The sequence below is a fragment of the Thalassophryne amazonica genome, chromosome 3 (genome assembly GCF_902500255.1).
Source record: "Thalassophryne amazonica chromosome 3, fThaAma1.1, whole genome shotgun sequence".
Taxonomy (NCBI): Eukaryota; Metazoa; Chordata; class Actinopteri; order Batrachoidiformes; family Batrachoididae; genus Thalassophryne; species Thalassophryne amazonica.
In genome coordinates, this window is record NC_047105.1 from 6,548,434 (window position 1) to 6,570,042 (window position 21,609).

General features: G+C 41.1%; 1 protein-coding gene across 1 annotated transcript in view; it reads left to right on the forward strand.

The window, feature by feature from the left end:
- Positions 1 to 1,689: 1,689 nt before the first annotated feature.
- Positions 1,690 to 21,609, forward strand: part of LOC117505736 (sarcolemmal membrane-associated protein-like) — a 119,770-nt gene continuing 99,850 nt past the window's right edge. Inside the window, 1 exon segment of the mRNA XM_034165291.1 lies at positions 1,690 to 3,047. Within this exon segment, the coding sequence (XP_034021182.1) occupies positions 2,850 to 3,047 (198 nt within the window). The 5' untranslated portion in view covers positions 1,690 to 2,849.

A 21,609-nucleotide genomic window follows, 5' to 3' on the forward strand; every position in this document is an offset into this window, starting at 1 on the left:
AGGTGTTTTTGGGGCTGCGCCTGATTTGAGATGTATTTATATCATTTTTGTTATATTTCTTTTTAGTTGAGGTGTTTTGGGGCTGCGCCTGATTTGAGATGTATTTATATCATTTTTGTTATATTTCTTTTTAGTTGAGGTGTTTTTGGGGCTGCGCCTGATTTGAGATGTATTTATATCATTTTTGTTATATTTCTTTTTAGTTGAGGTGTTTTTGGGGCTGCGCCTGATTTGAGATGTATTTATATCATTTTTGTTATATTTCTTTTTAGTTGAGGTGTTTTTGGGGCTGCGCCTGATTTGAGATGTATTTATATCATTTTGTTATATTTCTTTTTAGTTGAGGTGTTTTTGGGGCTGCGCCTGATTTGAGATGTATTTATATCATTTTTGTTATATTTCTTTTTAGTTGAGGTGTTTTTGGGGCTGCGCCTGATTTGAGATGTATTTATATCATTTTTGTTATATTTCTTTTTAGTTGAGGTGTTTTTGGGGCTGCGCCTGATTTGAGATGTATTTATATCATTTTTGTTATATTTCTTTTTAGTTGAGGTGTTTTGGGGCTGCGCCTGATTTGAGATGTATTTATATCATTTTTGTTATATTTCTTTTTAGTTGAGGTGTTTTTGGGGCTGCGCCTGATTTGAGATGTATTTATATCATTTTTGTTATATTTCTTTTTAGTTGAGGTGTTTTGGGGGCTGCGCCTGATTTGAGATGTATTTATATCATTTTTGTTATATTTCTTTTTAGTTGAGGTGTTTTGGGGGCTGCGCCTGATTTGAGATGTATTTATATCATTTTTGTTATATTTCTTTTTAGTTGAGGTGTTTTGGGGGCTGCGCCTGATTTGAGATGTATTTATATTATTTTTGTTATATTTCTTTTTAGTTGAGGTGTTTTGGGGGCTGCGCCTGATTTGAGATGTATTTATATCATTTTTGTTATATTTCTTTTTAGTTGAGGTGTTTTTGGGGCTGCGCCTGATTTGAGATGTATTTATATCATTTTTGTTATATTTCTTTTTAGTTGAGGTGTTTTTGGGGCTGCGCCTGATTTGAGATGTATTTATATCATTTTTGTTATATTTCTTTTTAGTTGAGGTGTTTTTGGGGCTGCGCCTGATTTGAGATGTATTTATATCATTTTTGTTATATTTCTTTTTAGTTGAGGTGTTTTTGGGGCTGCGCCTGATTTGAGATGTATTTATATCATTTTTGTTATATTTCTTTTTAGTTGAGGTGTTTTTGGGGCTGCGCCTGATTTGAGATGTATTTATATTATTTTTGTTATATTTCTTTTTAGTTGAGGTGTTTTTGGGGCTGCGCCTGATTTGAGATGTATTTATATTATTTTTGTTATATTTCTTTTTAGTTGAGGTGTTTTTGGGGCTGCGCCTGATTTGAGATGTATTTATATTATTTTTGTTATATTTCTTTTTAGTTGAGGTGTTTTTGGGGCTGCGCCTGATTTGAGATGTATTTATATTATTTTTGTTATATTTCTTTTTAGTTGAGGTGTTTTTGGGGCTGCGCCTGATTTGAGATGTATTTATATTATTTTTGTTATATTTCTTTTTAGTTGAGGTGTTTTTGGGGCTGCGCCTGATTTGAGATGTATTTATATTATTTTTGTTATATTTCTTTTTAGTTGAGGTGTTTTTGGGGCTGCACCCGCCCGCCGCCTGCGCTCACTTTCAGTATGGCGGCGCGGACTTGTGGAGGAGGATAACTTCTTGTGGATTCCTGCCAGAGAACAGTTGCAATGCGACGGTTATAACTCAGCCCCGCCGCGGTGAACTCGGTACGGAGGTTTTTTCTGGTGGAAATAGTCGCGCTGCTGTGATGCGTGAGCAGCCGAGAAACTCGTCTCATTTTCCGCTGCTGACTGTCAGTTAGCCGGATATCTGTTAGCACTTTTCTGCTAACTCTCACAGAACGCTGTATTAACCCAGACGGAGGCTAAAATTACTGCTTTTGTGCCCACCGGGAGATGGGGATGGCATTTTTTCTTCGTTCGGTAAGCGAGCTGGCTGAGAAGGACGCGGAGGAAACATTTGAGCACCGTGACGACAAGTTTGTCGGCACTCGTTAGCCTAGCCTGATTTAGCCTAGCTTGTTGGCCGGGCGCTAGCGCTTTGCCTATTAGTGACCTAGCCAATTAGCATCGAAGTTGCCTAAGAAGATCTCTTAATCCCCGATTCACCCCGCCTGACGTGCCGCTGAGTCGAGCTGCTTCAGGGTGCGGGTCTTGGTTAAGTCGGGCATGTTGGCGGTGCTGCTGCCGACAGTTAGCTGTGGTTCTGCGGGAGTATGTGTGCCGATTACAGGTGACACATTAGTTCAGGCCGACACGCTTGTTGCATATTGATCTGGTTGACAGCAGTCGTTCGGTTAACTGGCCCACACACGGGCAGTGTTCTGCGTTGATAATTCCCTGTCATTTATGTTCGCTTTTGCCACCTTTGAGGACTAACGGAGCTTCTCTGCCTATTCCAGAGATAGTTTGATGGACGTGGAGGTCTGTCAGCCCTGCTGTCAGTCATGTGTGTCCTGACACATGGCACCCTGGTTTTCTCCACCTCTGCTCCACAGTCCTGATGGGAATGTCTTGATACCTGTTGGATTATTTTATTTTTTTTGAGTTCATGTGGGAAAGCGGTGCATGGTGGACCATGATTATTAGCTAGTCCCTGGAATAAGAAGGAAGGGGAAAAAAAAAGACAACTTCACACAGGCCACAGTCAAATCAAGATTATTTTTTGGGGATTTCAACCGAAACCCGCCACTCTGGATCAGGAAAATCTGTCTCTTGTGTCTGGTTGGAGTAACACCCTAAAGCCAAAATCAATGCCTTCAGCGTTGGCAGTATTCGCCTGTCGACCCAACTCGCATCCATTCCAGGAGCGGCATGTGTATCTGGATGAACCAGTCAAGATTGGCCGGTCGGTGGCTCGGTGTCGCCCGGCTCAGAACAATGCCACCTTTGACTGCAAGGTGTTGTCCAGGAATCACGCCTTGGTCTGGTTCGACCACAAGACGGGCAAGGTAAGAGGAGAAGATGCTGGCAGTATGACGTTGGTAACATGCAGGTTTTAAAATGTTCTTTTCTGCAGGATGCCTGGTGGGTTTGGTTCGCATTGTCACCACTGCTACATTCACATTATCACTTAAAGTGACCTTAATCAGATGGATATACATGAAATAGTTCTTTTGGATAATTGCACTGGTAAATAATAACTTACAGTTTAATACACTCACTAGCCACTTTGTTAGGTACATCTGTTTAATTGCTTGTTAAGACAAATAGTTAATACATGGCAGCAAATCAGTTCATTTAGACATCTAGACGTAGTGAAGACGACTTAATAAAGTTCAAACTGAGCATCAGAATGTGGAAGAAAAGGGTTTTAAGTGACTTTGTATGTGGCATGGTTAGAGGTGGGTGGTATAAATTATATATTTGGTTCACAGTATAAATTTGGCTGACGGTAGACATGTAGACTCCACTGACCAATCGCGATAATGCTTGTTGATGACGTCATCGTATCTTCCTCAGTGAGTCTGAACGACTGGAAAAGGCTGCAGGCTCCATCTCCACCTCGGCAGATTAAAACTTCTTGTAAGAGTTTAAAATTGTTATTTTAACCCTCTGGAGTCACCTGACTGAATTCGGTCATGTAAAAATGACATTTGGTGCGTGTATTTGCGGAAAGCCACAGTAAACAGTCTCACATTTCCTCATTCAACTGTGGTGAGAGCTCCATCTCGGAGCAGGGGAGCGGAGGGAAAAAAAAACACCTTTCACTTTATCATTGGTGGAACCCCAAGACACGAGCCAATCGGGATCATCAACCCATGTGGTGGTGTCTGAGGTTTTTCTGGAAAAAACGCCACGCCACCAAAAGCAGACAAACTATCACTGCCTCCTGCTGGATAGAAGCAGGAATGGAGAAATGAGATTATTCCAATGCACAAAAATACATGTCTAACAAATCAGAGAATCAGGCACTCAAAATTAATTATTTGTTTGTTTTTTGTTTTTTTATTTGTTTATTTTAATCAATTTGGCTTTGCAAAGGGACTATATGACCCATTCAGAAACACTTCCATTATAACTTTTACACTTACGTTTATATTGTGATATTTACCGTTACTGTGAAGTGATTCAATTTATATCGCGATATGAATTTTAAGTCATATCGCCCAGCCCTAGGCATGGCTGTTGGTGCCAGTTGGGCTGGTCTGAGTATTTCAGAAACTGCTGATCTACTGGGATTTTCACACACAGCCATCTCTACGGTTTACAGAGAACAGTCCAAAAAAGTGAAGATATCAAGTGAGTGGCAGCTGTGTGGACGAAAATGCCTCAGGAGAATAGGCAGACTGGTTGAATGGGTGACTGTGTGACGCCATCATGTCAATATGGACCAAGATCTCTGAGGAATGTTTCCAACACGTTGTTGAATATGTGCCACAAGCAATTAAGGCAGTTCTGAAGGCAAAATGGGTCTAACTTGGTACTAGCAAAGTGTATCTAATAAAGTGGGTGGTGAGTGTAATTGGTAGCACTTTTGCTTCACAGCAAGAAGGACTAGAGTTCAAATTTCACCTGTCGCCTTATATATCTGGAGTTCTGTCAGGAAAGCAGTAAGGACATGATGACTATGGAACACTATGGTTCTGCTATGTAGTATTAGTATTACAGCTGTTCAGATTTCCAGACACATACTGGGTCCACATGTGCAACTTTTACACTATTCTTCCTGATGCACTTCCAGATGTGTCAAGATATTGAATGAAACTCGAATGTTCTGGTGGATGCTCTCGTGATGACCTGACCTAATTGCAATAGACTAGCTGCAGCCCTGATGTTCTCTAAGGAAGTGACTTGCTAAACTGTCACAGACAGAAGTTCATAATTTTGACACATGACCTTAAATCAGGATAAGCAGGTTCATAAAATGGATGGATGTGGTGCAGGGTTCAGTTTTTTTTTTATAAAGTATACATAAGTGCACAAAATTATTTAGTTGCTGCTGTTTTACAGGGTGACCCAAAAACAACCCAGAACCATAAAAACTGTAATAAATCTGCCAAAGCTCAAATTGCTGGACTTCAACTTTACTTGAGTCTTTGTACGGTCATTCCCCAAAGTTTCAGTTTGGTCGCTTTGCGTAAAAGTCATGTTCTTTCAAAATTATGCTCCAAATGGTATGATTTGTTGGTGAAATAGGCCTCCAGGCAAAATGTCTTTTCCTTGGTTGACGATTAGAACAATCGTCTTCCCCAAATGGACTGCATTTATATCGCGTTTTTCCATCTGCATTAGATGCTCAAAGCGCTTTACAAATAATGCCTCACATTCATCCCGATGTCAGGCTGCTGCCATGCAAGGCGCTCACTACATACCGAGAATTAAAGACCTTGCCCAAGGGCCCTTAGTGATTTTCCGGTCAGGCTGGGATTTGAAGCGAGGATCATCTGGTCTCAAGCCCAACGCTTAACCACTAGACCATCACCTCCCCCTTAAGACCATCACCTCCCCTAGAGACCTTCAAGTCCAGATTAAACAAGCATCTATTCTCCCTCTCATGTGGCTAGCATACTGGCATCGTATGGAACAATGCTTCCTATCCCTTTAAGTTATCTTATTAGCAATGGAACAGGTCGCCTTCACTTCATCTAAATTCTGGGTCTGTTAGTGAAGCTCAGACCTAGCAGCTGACTCTCACCGGAGTATTCTCTTTGCTTTCCCATCGATTTACTGCTGGTGAACACATACCTTAGGTGCAGTTTTTCAAGGTGGCTGATTCTGTTCTTTCCGTTTCTGCCTGAGATACTGATGATGTCGCAAGAGGCTGGCGGCTGTGCACCATAGTACACTGGACTGACCATGAGCTGCCATGGCTCTAGCTGATGCAGCACACTGCAGTCTGCATTTGAAATATGCTCTACCATGAGGACAGCTTGTGCTGCAGCCCACTAATGATGTGAAGGATGGATGCTGGCACTGCACCCCAGGGTGCTGGATGACCCCCTGTATGTGGTGCCAATGATGATCCAATGACCTCAATAATGCACTTAGCTTTGAGGCTTCTCAGGTTTTTCTGTTTCCTGTTTCTTCAGCACAGTAAAAACCTTGTAACTGTTAGAATGGCCTAAGCAGTGGGCCACCCCTCTGAGTCTGGTCTGCTTGAGGTTTCTTCCTCAACATCATCAGAGGGGGTTTCCTTACTGCTCATAATAGAATGGTATGCTTTTAAACATGGGAACACAGCAACATACATCATTTCTCAACTTTGGGGAATGATCGTACACAGACTGAAATTTATGTCCAGCAAATTTCAAGATATTTGTGGACCTTTGTAGGATTTATTACAATTTTTATGGGTTCTGTTTTTTTTTTTTTTGGGGGGGGGGGGGTCACCCTGTAGCTTGTAAGTGTGAAATAAAGTATAGGCAAGGTCATGAATCAAACAAACATCTTGGCTCACATTTCCTACATATGTACTAAACATTTATTGTCAAAATATAAATAAATCTGTAAAAGGATAAGTAGATAAATATGGAAATATACAGTTGTGCTCCAAAGTTTACATACCCTAGCAGAACATATATATATATATATATATATATATATATATATATATATATATATATATATATATATATATATATATATATATATATATATATATATATATATATTTGGCCATTTTTTCAGAGAATATGAATCATAACACAACTTTTTTTTTTTCACTCATGGTTAGTGTTTATTGTCAAACAGCTGTGTTTACTCTTTTTAAATCATAATGACAACTAGGGATGGGTCTTGATAAGATTTTGATATCGACGCCGTTATCGAGTCTGTTTATTGACTTGATCTCTGGACATAAATAGAAATAAAATCTGTAGTTTTTGTCAAAAGCATTTCCTTTCAGACATTAATGGCATGAATGTCACTCCATACCTCTGAGCTGAGCTCAGCCGGCTGTGCTGCATGTCGGCATCAATGTAATTCCTAAAGAATGCAGGGCATCTCATTTTGGGAGGGGGAAAAAATCTTTTAGTGAATTGTAGTTTATTGTTTGTATTACAGTGTTTGGAAAGAGGTGTCATTTGATTTAAAACAGCGATTTGCTTTGAAGTTATTAATTCCAACCGGACTCTGTCTTGGCAGAGAGCGGTGCAGCGTTTCGAGCTGTATGAACGGAACGGAGGACAATTCTCATTTCTTGCCTGCAACAAGGCAGAAGTCCCAGTTAGTGACTTTAATCAGCACAAAATTGACGGAGTTAAGAAGTGGACTTGCCGCTTTTGAAAAGCATCGAAGCAGAGAACCAACAGAGCAGTGGGTTGGAGCACTACTTCGTTGGTTCAAGTGTCAAAATGGAGCGGTTAAGGAAGCGGTTGATGACAGACCCGCTGCAGGGTCTGCAATCAGTGTAGAGAAATGATCATTTTCCCGACAAACACCCTGAAAAACAACGGACTGATAAGGGACTCGTTAAGCAAAAAGGTTGTTGATGTTGGTGAATTGAATCATTTAACGATTCTCGAAAAGAACCGGTTCCGAATACACAACCCTAATGACATCAGAAACTACCCAAATGACCCCTGTTCTTAATACCGTGTGTTGCCCCCTTTAACATAACATCTTGGAGTCTTTTGTGGTTGTTGTGGACGAGGCTGATGGTGAAACTGCCACTGAATATGTCTTGGACTTTATTCACATCAATTATGAAGACATATAATCAGTACGGCACTCTATGGTAAATCTGCATGGAGTAGACAGGCATCAAAAATTGACTGTACAAGAAGGAGAAGAGTGAGGAAAGCCACCAAGACACCCAGACAACCCAGAAGAAGTTATGGTTTATGTGGCTGTGATTGGAGAAATTGTGCACAGTGCAAATTCTGCATTTTGCATCACCACTCGTAGTTTCATAGTTGAGTAGAGCGGAGAAGGATATTCTTAAACAGATCAGATCGAGCCTAGGCTTGCATGTCAGATGTTCCTTCTGGTAATTTGTAGCTAAACTTTCAGGTCTTCTTTTTAAGAAAATCCTCCTCTATATCACTTCATCATGAAGCTGTATAACTGGTGATACAAAGTGCAAAGCCTGATACTTGCAACGGTGCATATAACGCATGTACGGCAGCATTTAGCCAGTTTGAGCCTGTGCCACTTGCTGTTCTTACTGGGATTGTAAGTAAACTCAAAGCCTCTACTAGTCCTACAGACCCAGTTCCTCCTCGCTTTTTTAAAGAGGTTTGGGGCACCATTGGCACCTTTGTGAGCGAGGTAATAAACAGTAGTCTGGTCTCTGGCACTGTCCCCACTTTTTGTAAAAATGCTGTTGTTGAGCCTCTGATTAAGAAGCCTGGCCTTGATCCTGTGACTTTAGCAAATTATCGGCCCATTTCTAAGTTTCCTTGGTTTCCAAGATCTTGGAGAAATGAGTGCTTGCTCAATTTCAGCCGTTTTTAGATGCACATGGCATTTTAGACCCATTTCAGTCGGGTTACAAAACGTTTCACAGTACAGAGTCTGCACTTCTTAAGGTTTTTAATAGCTGATGCTGGAAGCTCTGCTATTTTAGTGCTTTTAGACCTGACTGCTGCTTTTGACACAGTGGACCATGCAACTCTCTTATCTCGCTTGGAAATCTGTGTGGGTGTCAGAGGGATTGCTTTGAAGTGGTTTGAGTCTTACTTGAGTGGGAGGTCCTTCTCTGTGAGGCTGGGGGACTCCTGCTCCTCTTTTGCTCCCCTGCAGTGCGGTGTCCCCCAGGGTTCTATCTTAGGCCCAATTCTTTTTGCTCTGTATCTCCTCCCACTCGGGGAGATATTTAGAAAACATGGCATGTCATACCATTTTTATGCTGACTGCCAAATTTACATGCCGATTGTCAAGAATAACCACTGCCCCTTGACACCCCTTCTCGACTGTCTCGGTGATGTCAAGGCTTGGTTAGCACAGAATTATTTAAAACTTAACAAGGGAAAAACTGAGATAATTCTGTTTGGCAATTCCCGCTTTAACTTGGGACCTCTCCAAAGTTTTGTGCGTCCCAAAGTCACCAGCCTTGGTGTCACCATAGACAGCGATCTTAAATTTGATAAACAGGTCAACGCGGTTTTAAAATTGAGTTTTTTTTTTACCTTTGTCTTTTATCAAAAGTGAAACTTTTTATCCCTTTTAAATTGTTTGAACAAGTCATGCATGCTTTTATTTCTTCTTGTTTAGACTACTGCAATGCACTTTATTCAGGGATTAGCCATAACGCACTTTCCCGACTGCCGTTAGTCCAGAATTCAGCGGCTCGACTTTTAATGGGCCAGAAAGCGTGAGCATATTACCCCAATTTTGGCTTCTCTGCACTGGCTCCCTGTACATTTCAGAATTGATTTTAAGATACTTTTGTTTGTTTTTAAAGCTCTGAATGGACTGGCCCCACAATATATCAACTGCCTCCAGGTCTACAGTCCAGCACGAGCTCTGAGGTCCGAGGGCCAGTCCCAGCTCATGGTGCCTAGGACGAGACTTAAAACTCGAGGGGACAGAGCCTTCTCCGTGGTCGGTCCCAGACTCTGGAACGCTCTGCCCCTACATGTCCGATCTGCTCCCACTGTGGAGTGTTTTAAGTCCTGTCTTAAGGCCCATTTTTATTCCTTGGCTTTTAACACCACGTGAGTTGTACGGTCCTTGTGTCTTATTTTATTTTTATTTTATTGAAATTTATTTTTTTATCATGGTTTTATCTATTTATGTATTTTATCTTATCTATTTTATTGTTATTATTGCTATTTTCCATGTCTATGCTTTTGTTGTGCAGCACTTTGGAGACTCTGGTCTGTTTAAATGTGCTTTATAAATAAAGTGGATTGGATTGGATATAAAACTGTCATTAATGCAGTTCTTGTATTTAGATCCATGTGAATGTTTCTGTTTTTCCACAAAGCTTTTTGCGTGTTTCTTTCCTAGACCGGGGTTAATCTTAGTCCTGGATTAAGTCTAAATGGTGTCCTCCTTTTGTTCTACTTCACTATTGTATTTCTTCTTTACTTTTTTGTGTCATGTTCCCTCTGTGTTTTTAGGCCTGATAGGCTCAAAGAGAGCCCTGCGCAACAATTCCTGTGTGCCTGGACTGTTTGGTTTATGCACAAATGGCAAATAATCTTGAATCTTGTGCTCTGGTCTAGGATGAGGTTGACTAATTCTTGGCAGGGCGACCAAACCTGTTTGTTTAAAATCCACTGCTGTGAGATGTGTGCATCGTAGCGTCAGTCAGTCAGTGAGTAGAACACGTTGAACAGGCTGAGACAGGCTCAGGATGATCCTACTGTGTTCCTGTGTACAGCTGAGAAATGGGGTGTGTGTGTGTGTGTGTCATCATCCTGTTTAACATGTCTGTACGTTAACAGACTGATGGTCAGTACTTAAGATGAACCAACAGTAGTGGTGTGTGATAATTTCGTGATTGTTCTTTTAGTGTTTAATCTGATGTTCTTGAGTATTTATGACTTTGCACGTGCAGTGAAAGTAAAAACTGGTGTGTAAATTGTAGAAACTGTGATCGCCATGTGGAGTCCTGGAAGGGAAAAAGCATCTTGATGTCGCTGAACTGCTGTAAATAGAGATGACTGTAAATACAGCGGTTGAGTGATAAACAAGTTTCACTTAAAAAAAAAAAAAAAAAATTGAGATTTTTTTAACAGTGCAGAGAAGCCGTCAGATGATGTCACAGCCTTAAGCATTAACACTGATTGGATTTATGAGTTATAGTGTGTTATTTTTGGACTTTGACTCATTTTTATTTGCCACACTTTTACTTTGTATTTCTGACCAGCAAAAATATCACATTTTTGACATTTGGTTCTGGCAGACTGAAATGTGATTAAGGATTCAGACCTTTAGCGATGTGACACTGTGCTCTGTGGATGTCACAGCCTCCCACAGGGACCGCTGCCTTGATTCTGACAGCAGCCAAAGAACGATGAGTTAATTGACTCAAGTGCGGTTGGTGTGGAAGTACAAGTGTGTTCTTATTTAGGCAGCAGCTATTGGGGGAGTCAGATCAGACTCGGCTGGGCCTCTAACTCTGGAAGGTGTGGGACGTCTGGAAAATACAGACCTGTGACAGTTTGAATTATGACTGGAATGTCATTGTGATGGTTTCTCACTGCTTCCTCCCCCTCATCATCATCGGTGAAATGCTTCACACCTGTAACATTGTAGGTACAGTGTGTAGTGTTGTGTGGAAGTATCTGCTGGTAGTAATTTTCATTTTTGATCACGTTATATTATGTTGTGATATTATAAGTCGATATTTTGTCATTAAAAAAAAAAGATGTTGACTGCCCTACTCGGGGTGCCCATCCTGTGAGGTGTTCCTGCTCACAGAAGTGCCACTAGGCCCCGTTTTTGATGGTCGAGTGGATGGTCTGCCATGCTGCTGTATCGTTTTTAAAAGTGCAGCAGAGAGGTCACGTCTGTCTGTGAACAGTCTGTCATCATGTGGAGATTCTGGAAGGCTGACACCAGCTGCACAGCCTGGACACAGACTGCAGCCTCCAGTCAGTTCATTTATCTGAGGCCATGTCCACATGGATAGCTTTGTCTTTGTCCTTTTCAAAATGTGTTCCACAAACTCAGCACCGTTTCAAGAAATATCTGTGTCCACAGGGAAACACTCAAACCAACCGAAAACGCTGTAGTACATATGCCCTAAGCAATGGTACAATGTCGCTGTGCCTTCATGCAGATTTTTAAGTTTAGGGTGTTCCCTCTCTCTCTGTTTTTCTGGGTAATTATTTATATTTTCAAGAGTTTGGAGCTTTGCCGAACCATAAACTCAGGTGGTCTGTGAAATCTTCAGTCTGCCAACAGGACATTCTTTTTTTCTTTCTCTTATTGCACATTTCATTTGCACTTTTTATTACTGTGATTTATTCAGTGTTTAGTGTATATTTATAGATGCCGTACAGAGAGAATGCAGCTCAGACCAAAGTCAAATTCCTTGTTTTCTGTGAATACTTGGTGAATAACACAGCCTTTGAAAAATGGCTGTGGAGTGCAGTGTTTCCACTGTACAGCCTGTTGATAAAAACATTTATAAAATCTGAATGTAGAGGTGAAGAGCAGCTAGTGGAGCAAGCCGTGTTTTTAAAAAAATACACAACACACTGCTTTACTTTAAATGTGCAATAAGTCCATTTCAGACGATCAGCGTAGACCCATTCTCTTAAAAGGCTTCATTTTACTCGGCGTATGGCTTTGTAAACTTGTAGCGTCACCTGCTACATTGATTAGCACTGACATTAGTTTTGCACATGCTGTATGGTCTTCTTCTGTTTTTTGTGGGAGCGTTACAGCGCCACACACAGGCCTGGCATATGTACTAAAGCTTTAAATTAAGCCTCGAGGCAAAGAATTTGCCTCACAGTTTTTGTAATCAAATTATTTGAATTACTCTATTAAACGTTTCAGTCCTAAAAATAAAATTTACAGAAGGTTGTTTGTGAGAGATACTGTGATTTACAGCCTACAAGCTTCTACTTTCTTTATATGCTTTGAACACTGTGGCTTAAACCATGATGTGGCTAATTTATGGATTTTTACAGGCTTATTTGTAATTTACTCATAAGTTGAAATAGGTCCATTAATGCTGTCCATTGATTGGCTGAAAGCCACAGTCCTCATGTGGAGTAAATTCACGCACAGAGTAAATATAAAGTCTTACCTGTTCCTTTCAGTGGATTCATCATCACATCCTTAGGAAAAATAATCCACAAAGCCTCCTGATTTTGGAAAATGACATCTGAAAATACTTTCATTTCTTCTCGTGGCTGAAGAAAAGTTTCTCTATGACACTGGCGCTTTGCGCCACAGTTGCTCTGTCAGATCATGGTTTCTGCGCAGGAGATCATCCATATCAGGTTACTGACTTGCAGTACCTGGTGTGGCTGGGCCTATCTGGGACCGGCACGGTCTGCTGTAGGTGTAATCTGTTGGTTGGGTGTCTGTGGTGCTCTCAGCCATGTTGCTGAAATGGCGATGGCATGTGGTTTGTTTTTTGTTTTTTTCCCCAACTTGTAAATTTAAACCTTTTTTTTTTTTTTTTTTTTCTCTCTAAGGTTGGTTGACTGGGTCCCTGTGTTGTTGTTGTTGTTGTTTTTTTTTTTATCCCTCTTTCTCTGCAATTCAGCAGATGCATTTCAGCTGGACATGCAAGCCTCGCAGTCTGTTGTTGTTATTTTAAGTTACAGTGTTTGTGAAGCATTGTGTGTTGTCCAAAAAAAGTGAAAATTAAAAAGCGAGCCACTCAATGCAAGTCTGAGCAAAACACAGAAGAAAGAGTGGAGTTTTGCTGAGAGTGGACCGTGTGTTTTTCAAAAACAGACAAACACACTGCTTTGCTTTAAATGCACAGTCAGTCTATTTCATATGATCAGCATGGACCCTCTTTCTCTTAAAAGGCTTTATTTTACTCTGTGTCGCATTGGAAAGCGGTAGCTTTTGGATTAGCCTTTACACCATTTATGGGCATCCTCTAGTCTTCTGTTTTTTCCTGGGGATGTTACAGCGCCAAACACAGGCAAATTTGGTTACATACGTTTGGTACCATTGCACTCTGTGCACACATGCGCACATGCATGCACACTCGCTCACGCACATGTGCCTGCATACACATACACACACACACACACAATGCGCGTGTGCACACACAAAGCAAATCCACTGCGCTGTCTGGAGGCTGTTAGCAGGAAGTTAGAATGAAAAGCTGGACTAATTTCTGATGTGTTTTTTTTCTCTCTCTCGTACACACGGGCACAAGCGATGACCCGGGTATGCGTGCGCAAGAGGCAATGACTCTACCGAGATGACGATTGAGTTGAGCTAACTGACACTGCTAATTTTTGTAACACATACACACACATATCCACTCCGCTGTCAGCTGTCTGGATGCATGAAGAACTGTTCAGATGAAAAGCTGACATGATTTTTGGCTGGACTGAGGGACTACACAGTCTTTTCTTTTTTTATGGAAGTCTGAAGTCAGTGCACAGCATCACTGGACTACATGTCACAATTTGGACTGTAGCGGCAGTGGAACACCAAAATGTGAGTCCCTTTTCTGTTTATAAATTAATAAAATATCAAATGACAAGGATCTATTTTAGCCGTTATATAAAACAAATATTTGTTTTTACATTCTTTCAATGCAACAGATATTTAATTCGGTGAAGCTGTTCCAGCTTTCACCTCATGAAATATTCATACCATTGAACTCATAAACATTCATTATTTGTATAGTAGACAAGTACGGCCTATATATGTACAATTATTTTCTTTTTAAAGTTGGTGGATGTGGCTTATATTCAGGTGTGCTCAATTGTCCGGAAATTGCAGTAATATAGAGTCAAAGCGCTCTGGCTGTCCTGAAATTATTAAAAACATCCAAATTAATGGATATTTAGTTGTATTTTTTATTTGTGGTGTTAACAAAATATTTTTGGCTGTTGTTAGCCTGGTGACCTGTCAGGTCTATGATACTATAGGGGAAACACTATTTATTGTCAAAAAACCCTCAGTCAACTGGCAGTTCTCAGGGTGCATGTGCACTCACTATTTTTTTTTTTCTTTTCAAAGTTTGTCTCAGTAAACTATTTCAAAACAAATAGAAGCTGGGCCAAACGTCATTCGTGGACCACAAGTTAGCAGCTCTGATTCAGGTGCTGCACAGCAGCCTACTTAAACTACTCTCCAACAAAACCACCACGCTGCTCATCAAAGTTTTATTTAAATGACACTTTGCCTTAAACAGCGCAGATGTCTGGTGTGAGACAGGGGTTATTGAGGACTTTTAATGGCAGCAAAAGTGAGAGTGCTTTTCATAAAAGTCTTCAGTACAATCGCAAAGCTGGAACGCTCAATCTCCTCACTGAGCTACTTGGGCCGACTGTTAGAACCTTGGTACCAGAGATTTACAACATCTTGGCAAGAAGTTCAGTCTTATCCAGTGGGACTGTACAGCGGAGTACTCTGTCAGAACCTGTTCTCTCCGTGTGTGACGCTAATGTTAACACAAGAAGTTACAGCCCAGCACTGTTAAAGCAAATGTTTAACTGTTCATATGAAGAAAATGATCAGTGGTGAGAAGTTTATTTTATTTTTTGGTCAAAAATACTTCAACTGCATCATTTTATCTGATTACTTTTATGTTGGAAGAAGATGTATAATTACACTGCATGCTCAATTAGATAAACAACACAAATCACAGTATTGGTTAAAATCAGATTTTTCACATATGTTTACAACCCCTAGCAATAATTATGGAATCACCGGCCTCGGAGGATGTTCATTCAGTTGTTTAATTTTGTAGAAAAAAAACAGATCACAGACATGTCACAAAACTAAAGTCATTTCAAATGGCAACTTTCTGGCTTTAAGAAACACTATAAGAAATCAAGAAAAAAAATTGTGGCAGTCAGTAACGGTTACTTTTTTAGACCAAGCAGAGGGAAAAAAATATGGACTCACTCAATTCTGAGGAATAAATTATGGAATCACCCTGTAAATTTTCATCCCCAAAACTAACACCTGCATCAGATCAGATCTGCTCGTTAGTCTGCATCTAACAGGGAGTGATCACACCTTGGAGAGCTGTTGCACCAAGTGGACTGACATGGATCATGGCTCCAACATGAGAGATGTCAATCGAAACAAAGGAGAGGTTTATCAAACTCTTAAAAGAGGGTAAATCATCACGCAATTGTTGGGAAGGTGTCGTAGCACGGACCCACAACAGGGGGCGCAAATGAACGGACAATGAGTAAGCCAAAAGGTAACAATTTAATGTTGTGATAATACACAACGAAATGTGCAGGAATCTTCACAGTCAATAAACACCAGGTGACGTGTGGGCAGGCTCGAAGATAGAAGACCCCCGACGAGAGAGAAGCCGCGTCCCACATGGCCTCCACCACCAACGGCCTGAAGAACACCGGAGCCACCAAGTCCCGAGTCCCCAGGTGGCCTCTGTCTTCGGCTATCGACCCTGGTACTGCTGGCAGAAAGCAGAGATATGATGTGTGAGTGTGAGTCCGCACACTCAGTAATTCACAGTCCAAACACAGTTGGGAGGGAGCACCTCCACCTCCAAATCACACACACTCGTGCAGCTCCTGGTCAACCACTTATCTGAGATGGGGTGTGAGGCGAAGCCGTCGCTGTCACACCAAACGCCAATCCTCCAGATAAGGCAACACTCCAGGAAAACGGCTGCAATAGAAGTTCAAGTTATTACACACACAGTGTTAGTCAGCAGAGAAATTACCTTGGTACTGGTAGTCGATTTCTCGGCGAGGAGGTGGAGTTGCAGTCCGGCTTTTATGGTGGTGACGATGATGAACGAGTGACAGCTGGTGCAGGGGATGAATGACAGCTGTCACTTCTTCTAGGTCTGGCGCCCTCTCGTGCTTGGAGCCCGCACTCCAAGCAGGGCGCCCTCTGGTGGTGGTGGGCCAGCAGTACCTCCTCTTCAGCGGCCCACACAACAGCAATGTTGCAAAAGATGTTGGTTGTTCAGTCAGCTGTGTCTAAACTCTGGACCAAATACAAACAACATGGGAAGGTTGTTAAAGGCAAACATACTGGTAGACCAAGGAAGACATCAAAGTGTCAAGACAGAAAACTTAAAGCAATATGTCTCAAAAATCGAAAATGCACAACAAAACAAATGAGGAACGAATGGGAGGAAACTGGAGTCAACATCTGTGCCCGAACTGTAAGAAACCGCCTAAAGGAAATGGGATTTACATACAGAAAAGCTAAACGGAAGCCATCATTAACACCTAAACAGAAAAAAACAAGGTTACAATGGGCTAAGGAAAAGCAATCATGGACTGTGGATGACTGGATGAAAGTCATATTCAGTGATGAATCTCGAATCTGCATTGGGCAAGGTGATGATGCTGGAACTTTTGTTTGGTGCCGTTCCAATGAGATTTATAAAGATGACTGCCTGAAGAGAACATGTAAATTTCCACAGTCATTGATGATATGGGGCTGCATGTCAGGTAAAGGCACTGGGGAGATGGCTGTCATTACATCATCAATAAATGCACAAGTTTACGTTGATATTTTGGACACTTTTCTTATCCCATCAATTGAAAGGATGTTTGGGGATGATGAAATCATTTCTCAAGATGATAATGCATCTTGCCATAGAGCAAAAACTGAAAACATTCCTTGCAAGAAGACACATAGGGTCAATGTCATGGCCTGCAAACAGTCCAGATCTTAATCCAATTGAAAATCTTTGGTGGAAGTTGAAGAAAATGGTCCATGACAAGGCTCCAACCTGCAAAGCTGATCTGGCAACAGCAGTCAGAGAAAATTGGAGCCAGATTGATAAAGAGTACTGTTTGTCACTCATTAAGTCCATGCCTCAGAGACTGCAAGCTGTTATAAAAGCCAGAGGTGGTGCAACAAAATACTAGTGATGTGTTGGAGCGTTCTTTTGTTTTTCATGATTCCATAATTTATTCCTCAGAATTGAGTGAGTCCATATTTTTTTCCCTCTGCTTGGTCTAAAAAAGTAACCGTTACTGACTGCCACAATTTTTTTTCCTGATTTCTTATAGTGTTTCTTAATGCCGGAAAGTTGCCATTTGAAATGACTTAAGCTTTGTGTCATGTCTGTGATCTGCTTTTTTTCTACAAAATTAAACAACTGAATGAACATCCTCCGAGGCCGGTGATTCCATAATTTTTGCCAGGGGTTGTAGTTCTGCTCGAGATTTAAAAACAAAACCCCAGCTGCTCGTAATTCACTGTCTTGTTAATAAACAATCAGAGTGCCGCATTGCCGCTGCTTTGTTGCAGCTGTGTGCGAGCGTTGTGGTGGTGTGGGTAATTCTGTCCACTCTGCTTTCCCTGCTCCAGGCCAACGTGTCCTCATTCATTACATCACAGTGCAGCTTGCAGCTATGTCTGCAGACATTTAGCACAGCACAGGTGCTTTGAATTCTTGGACCAGTGAGACGCTCAGTCAGCTCTGTGTGGATGGATCAGAGCGTGCAGGGAAAACCAGACCATAAGTCTGACGTGTGTCGTGATTGTTTTGCTGTACTGCAGGTGGAAATAGGAGTTTCTTTGCTGAGCTGTGAGGATGGATCATCCCTCCTTGTGTTACTGTTGGCTGTTTGATTTGTATTGAGTGTTAGTCTGCAGCTCGCATTTTCTGTTTTCTTGTTCCCAGGTGTTGTTTTTGATTAAGAGAGAAAGCAGAATTGTGGCTGTAAACATGCGGTTTAAGTTAAGGCTTTACTTTAGCGCCTAGCATTAGGCTCTTGTCAGTTTCCACTTCCTGATGGAAATGTTCATGGTTGCTCTCTCAGTGTAAAAGACAGCACCTCGGCTAGTCACTCATTTCATTAATTTCAGGGATGATCCTGGATAAAAATGCCAAAGGTCCAGAGCTCCCCATCATAAAATCAGCATATGGGCTAACCCGGCGTGCACGGCAATGCTTCACGCATGTTGTAAATTATCGGCTCCACACTGTTAAACATCGAGGCTGACATCCACTGTTGATGGTCTAAAATGGACTTATTGTGCTGTTACAGTGAAGCTGTGTGTTAATGTGCTTTTAAAACGTGCTGTGCTCGGTACTGATCCCAGCAGCACCAAAGACTGGCTGCTCAGTTGCTCCACTGACACCTCGTAAGCTAAGTCAGAGGAATCACACGCTTTTTGTTGCGAGTGGTTTCACTGATCCAATACTGATGGAAGAAAAGCCTTTTAATGAGCTATTCTGATTGGTTATGATCAGAACGGATCATTCTGCGTTATGTACCCAGTTGTAATGTGTCAACAGTCTGAGAATAATTAGACAAATAATAATAAAAGAATTCCTACAACTTGAGAATTTTTTAATATAAATATCTTGGCTGCGACAGACAGTAATTTTGGAGAGTTGGGGATAGACTATCGGCTGAAATTCTACCGATCGAACGCCGATAACTTCTCATAAACAGAACAGTTACTGAAGTAATGTAAAATGTCCTTGCACCGTTTGTCCAGTAGATGGAGCTCTGACTCCATTCAACTGAGAGCTGCTTGCACCCCTGCTTAAATGTGTTCATCACCGGCCCACCGTAGTTCGCTGTCACGCTGCACTGATCGGCTGACAAAAGCATACAAGTAAGTTTATAAGGATGTTGTTTGTAATAACTTTGTGATTACATTCACCCCACATTTCTCCAGTTTCAGTTTAACTCAGTTTGATTAACTCAGTTTATGTAGTAATGTGTCAGATGTGCTTCATTGCGTCGGTCACACTTTTTATTAAGCCCACGTTGTGTAGACCTTATTTCTAGCATGAAAAACTTTTGTTTACTGCTAAGAGGTTGAAACATTCAGATTCACTGGTCGTCTGGAAGGGTTCTGGGAATTACTACCGTTTGCCATTAACTCTCTGGGGCCGACGCCGTCATATACGATGGCTGGGACCAAGCTTTACTAAATTGTAAATAACTTTTTAATGATATGAGATACAAACGTACTTTTTTTTTTTTTTTTTTTTTTTTTTTTGCTGAAAAGTTCGATCCACCGTCGGCCATCTTTGTACTCCTCATAGAAGATGTGTGATGACGTGGGCAATGTGAGTGTCCTATCGGAATTGGTTCTCCGTCACATGGTTTTCCAAAATCTAATTGTAGTGCAGATTTACCTCGTGATATAGCAAAGATTTTCAGGAGTGATATCTTACTAGTTGGCCCGTTTGAATAGCAGTAATAATATCGGCTGATTTATCGGCAAATCAGCCGATTTATCGATTATCGGCATTTTTGTTTTCATCCAAATATCATTATTGACATCGGCCTCAAAAAATCCATTATCGGTCGGGCTCTAGTTAAGATTTTCAATGCAGCGTCTGTAATCAACCGTTTCTGCAGCGTGACTCCAGTTTGAAGCGTGAATCGAAGCATTGATTTGATTCAATGGCTCGTGGCTCTTTGATTCGCTGCTCTTCAGAAGCGGTAAGTCCGCTTCTTAACCCCTCTGAAAGCCATTAAAATATCATGAGTCACTTTTGTGTGGATTGAAGTCACTAACCTGGGACTCTTCTCTTGTTGCAGTCGAGAAACGAGAATCGTCCTCCGTTCCGTGCTTCAAACACTGCGCCGCTGTTCTGCTGAGAGTCTGCTCGGAATTAATAACTTCAAAACGAATCGCCGCTTTAAATAAAATGACACCTCTTACAAACGTTGCAATACAGACAATAAACTACAATCGACTAAAACGTTTTTTCCTCCCAAAATGAGATGTGCTGCATTCTTTATAAACATGACCTGCAGCACAGCTGCAAGAGCTGCAGCTCATATGTATGGAAAGATATTCATGCCAATAATAATGTCTGAAAGGAAATGCTTTTGACAAAAACTAACAGATTTTATTTCTGTTTATGGCCAGAGATCAAGGATCCACCATGTAGAGTTTATTATGTCCAGAGTTTAAGGATCCAGTAACCAATTTCATATTTATTTACTTTAAGACTCAATAAAATGTTGTTCAATTTAATCAGATTATAAAGTGCCAAATTACAACAAAAGCCATCTCAAGGTCCCTCACACAGAACAGTTCAACATAAATTTTTTTTTAAATAAATAAATAAAAAAAATTGGAATGCCTAATTAAAAACAGAAGTAAAAGAATAAAACATAAAATAAAAACTACTCATAAAAAAGACAATAAAAATAGGTTTTAAGTCTTGACTTAAAAATGTCCATGGACTCTGACTGCCTCACTGAAGGCCATGTACTGGCTAACCCAGAATGAGATTGCACCACTCAACAAACCTCCCCAGCCTTCTGGACATGATGAAGGGACTTGGGCTGTCGTACCTGGCTTTTCCCCTTTGGGTACCCCTAGAATGGCCAGCTTTATCTTGAATTTTCAAAAGCTTCCCCCCTTCCACACCCCCCCGGTCGCTTCGCTCCCTCAACATTACCATTTCGCTAAAATTTTATCCTAGCTAGAACCCTGGACTGGGTGGTTGCCATCCATGATCCAAGGTGGCTGTGGATGTGGTGAAGTGTGGCATCAGCGCACGCTCTTGGATATGATGCAGCCAACCAGCAGTCCAAAATACAGATGCATCAGTAGGTTTTTGACAACAGAAAACCAGTATGTTCCAAATTGAACCTGTTTTTAATTTTGTAGAAAAAGTGCCATATTTTTAGGAATGTCTCACTTTTTTCTGTATCATCAGTTGTTTAATTTAGGATTTTTGTGCATTGTTGTAGGGTACCTTTTCCACCTGCTGGCCAAAGGCCCGAAGGGGAATTATGTCATTGCAATTTCTGTCTGGCCCTACCTTCCTCCCAAAAAGGGTATAAGCGTTCTGAAATCAACTCCTCTCATGTTTTTAGTAGGAATTTCATGTAACTTGGTACAAATCCTTGTTATAGCTTGATCATGCACATCTTTTTTATATCGTTCCAGTTGGGCTCATTTTGCCAGAGTTATACCCATTGATTATCAAAGCTGGACTCTGTCAGTTTCATGCTTGGGTGCCTGCATTCTGAAATCAGC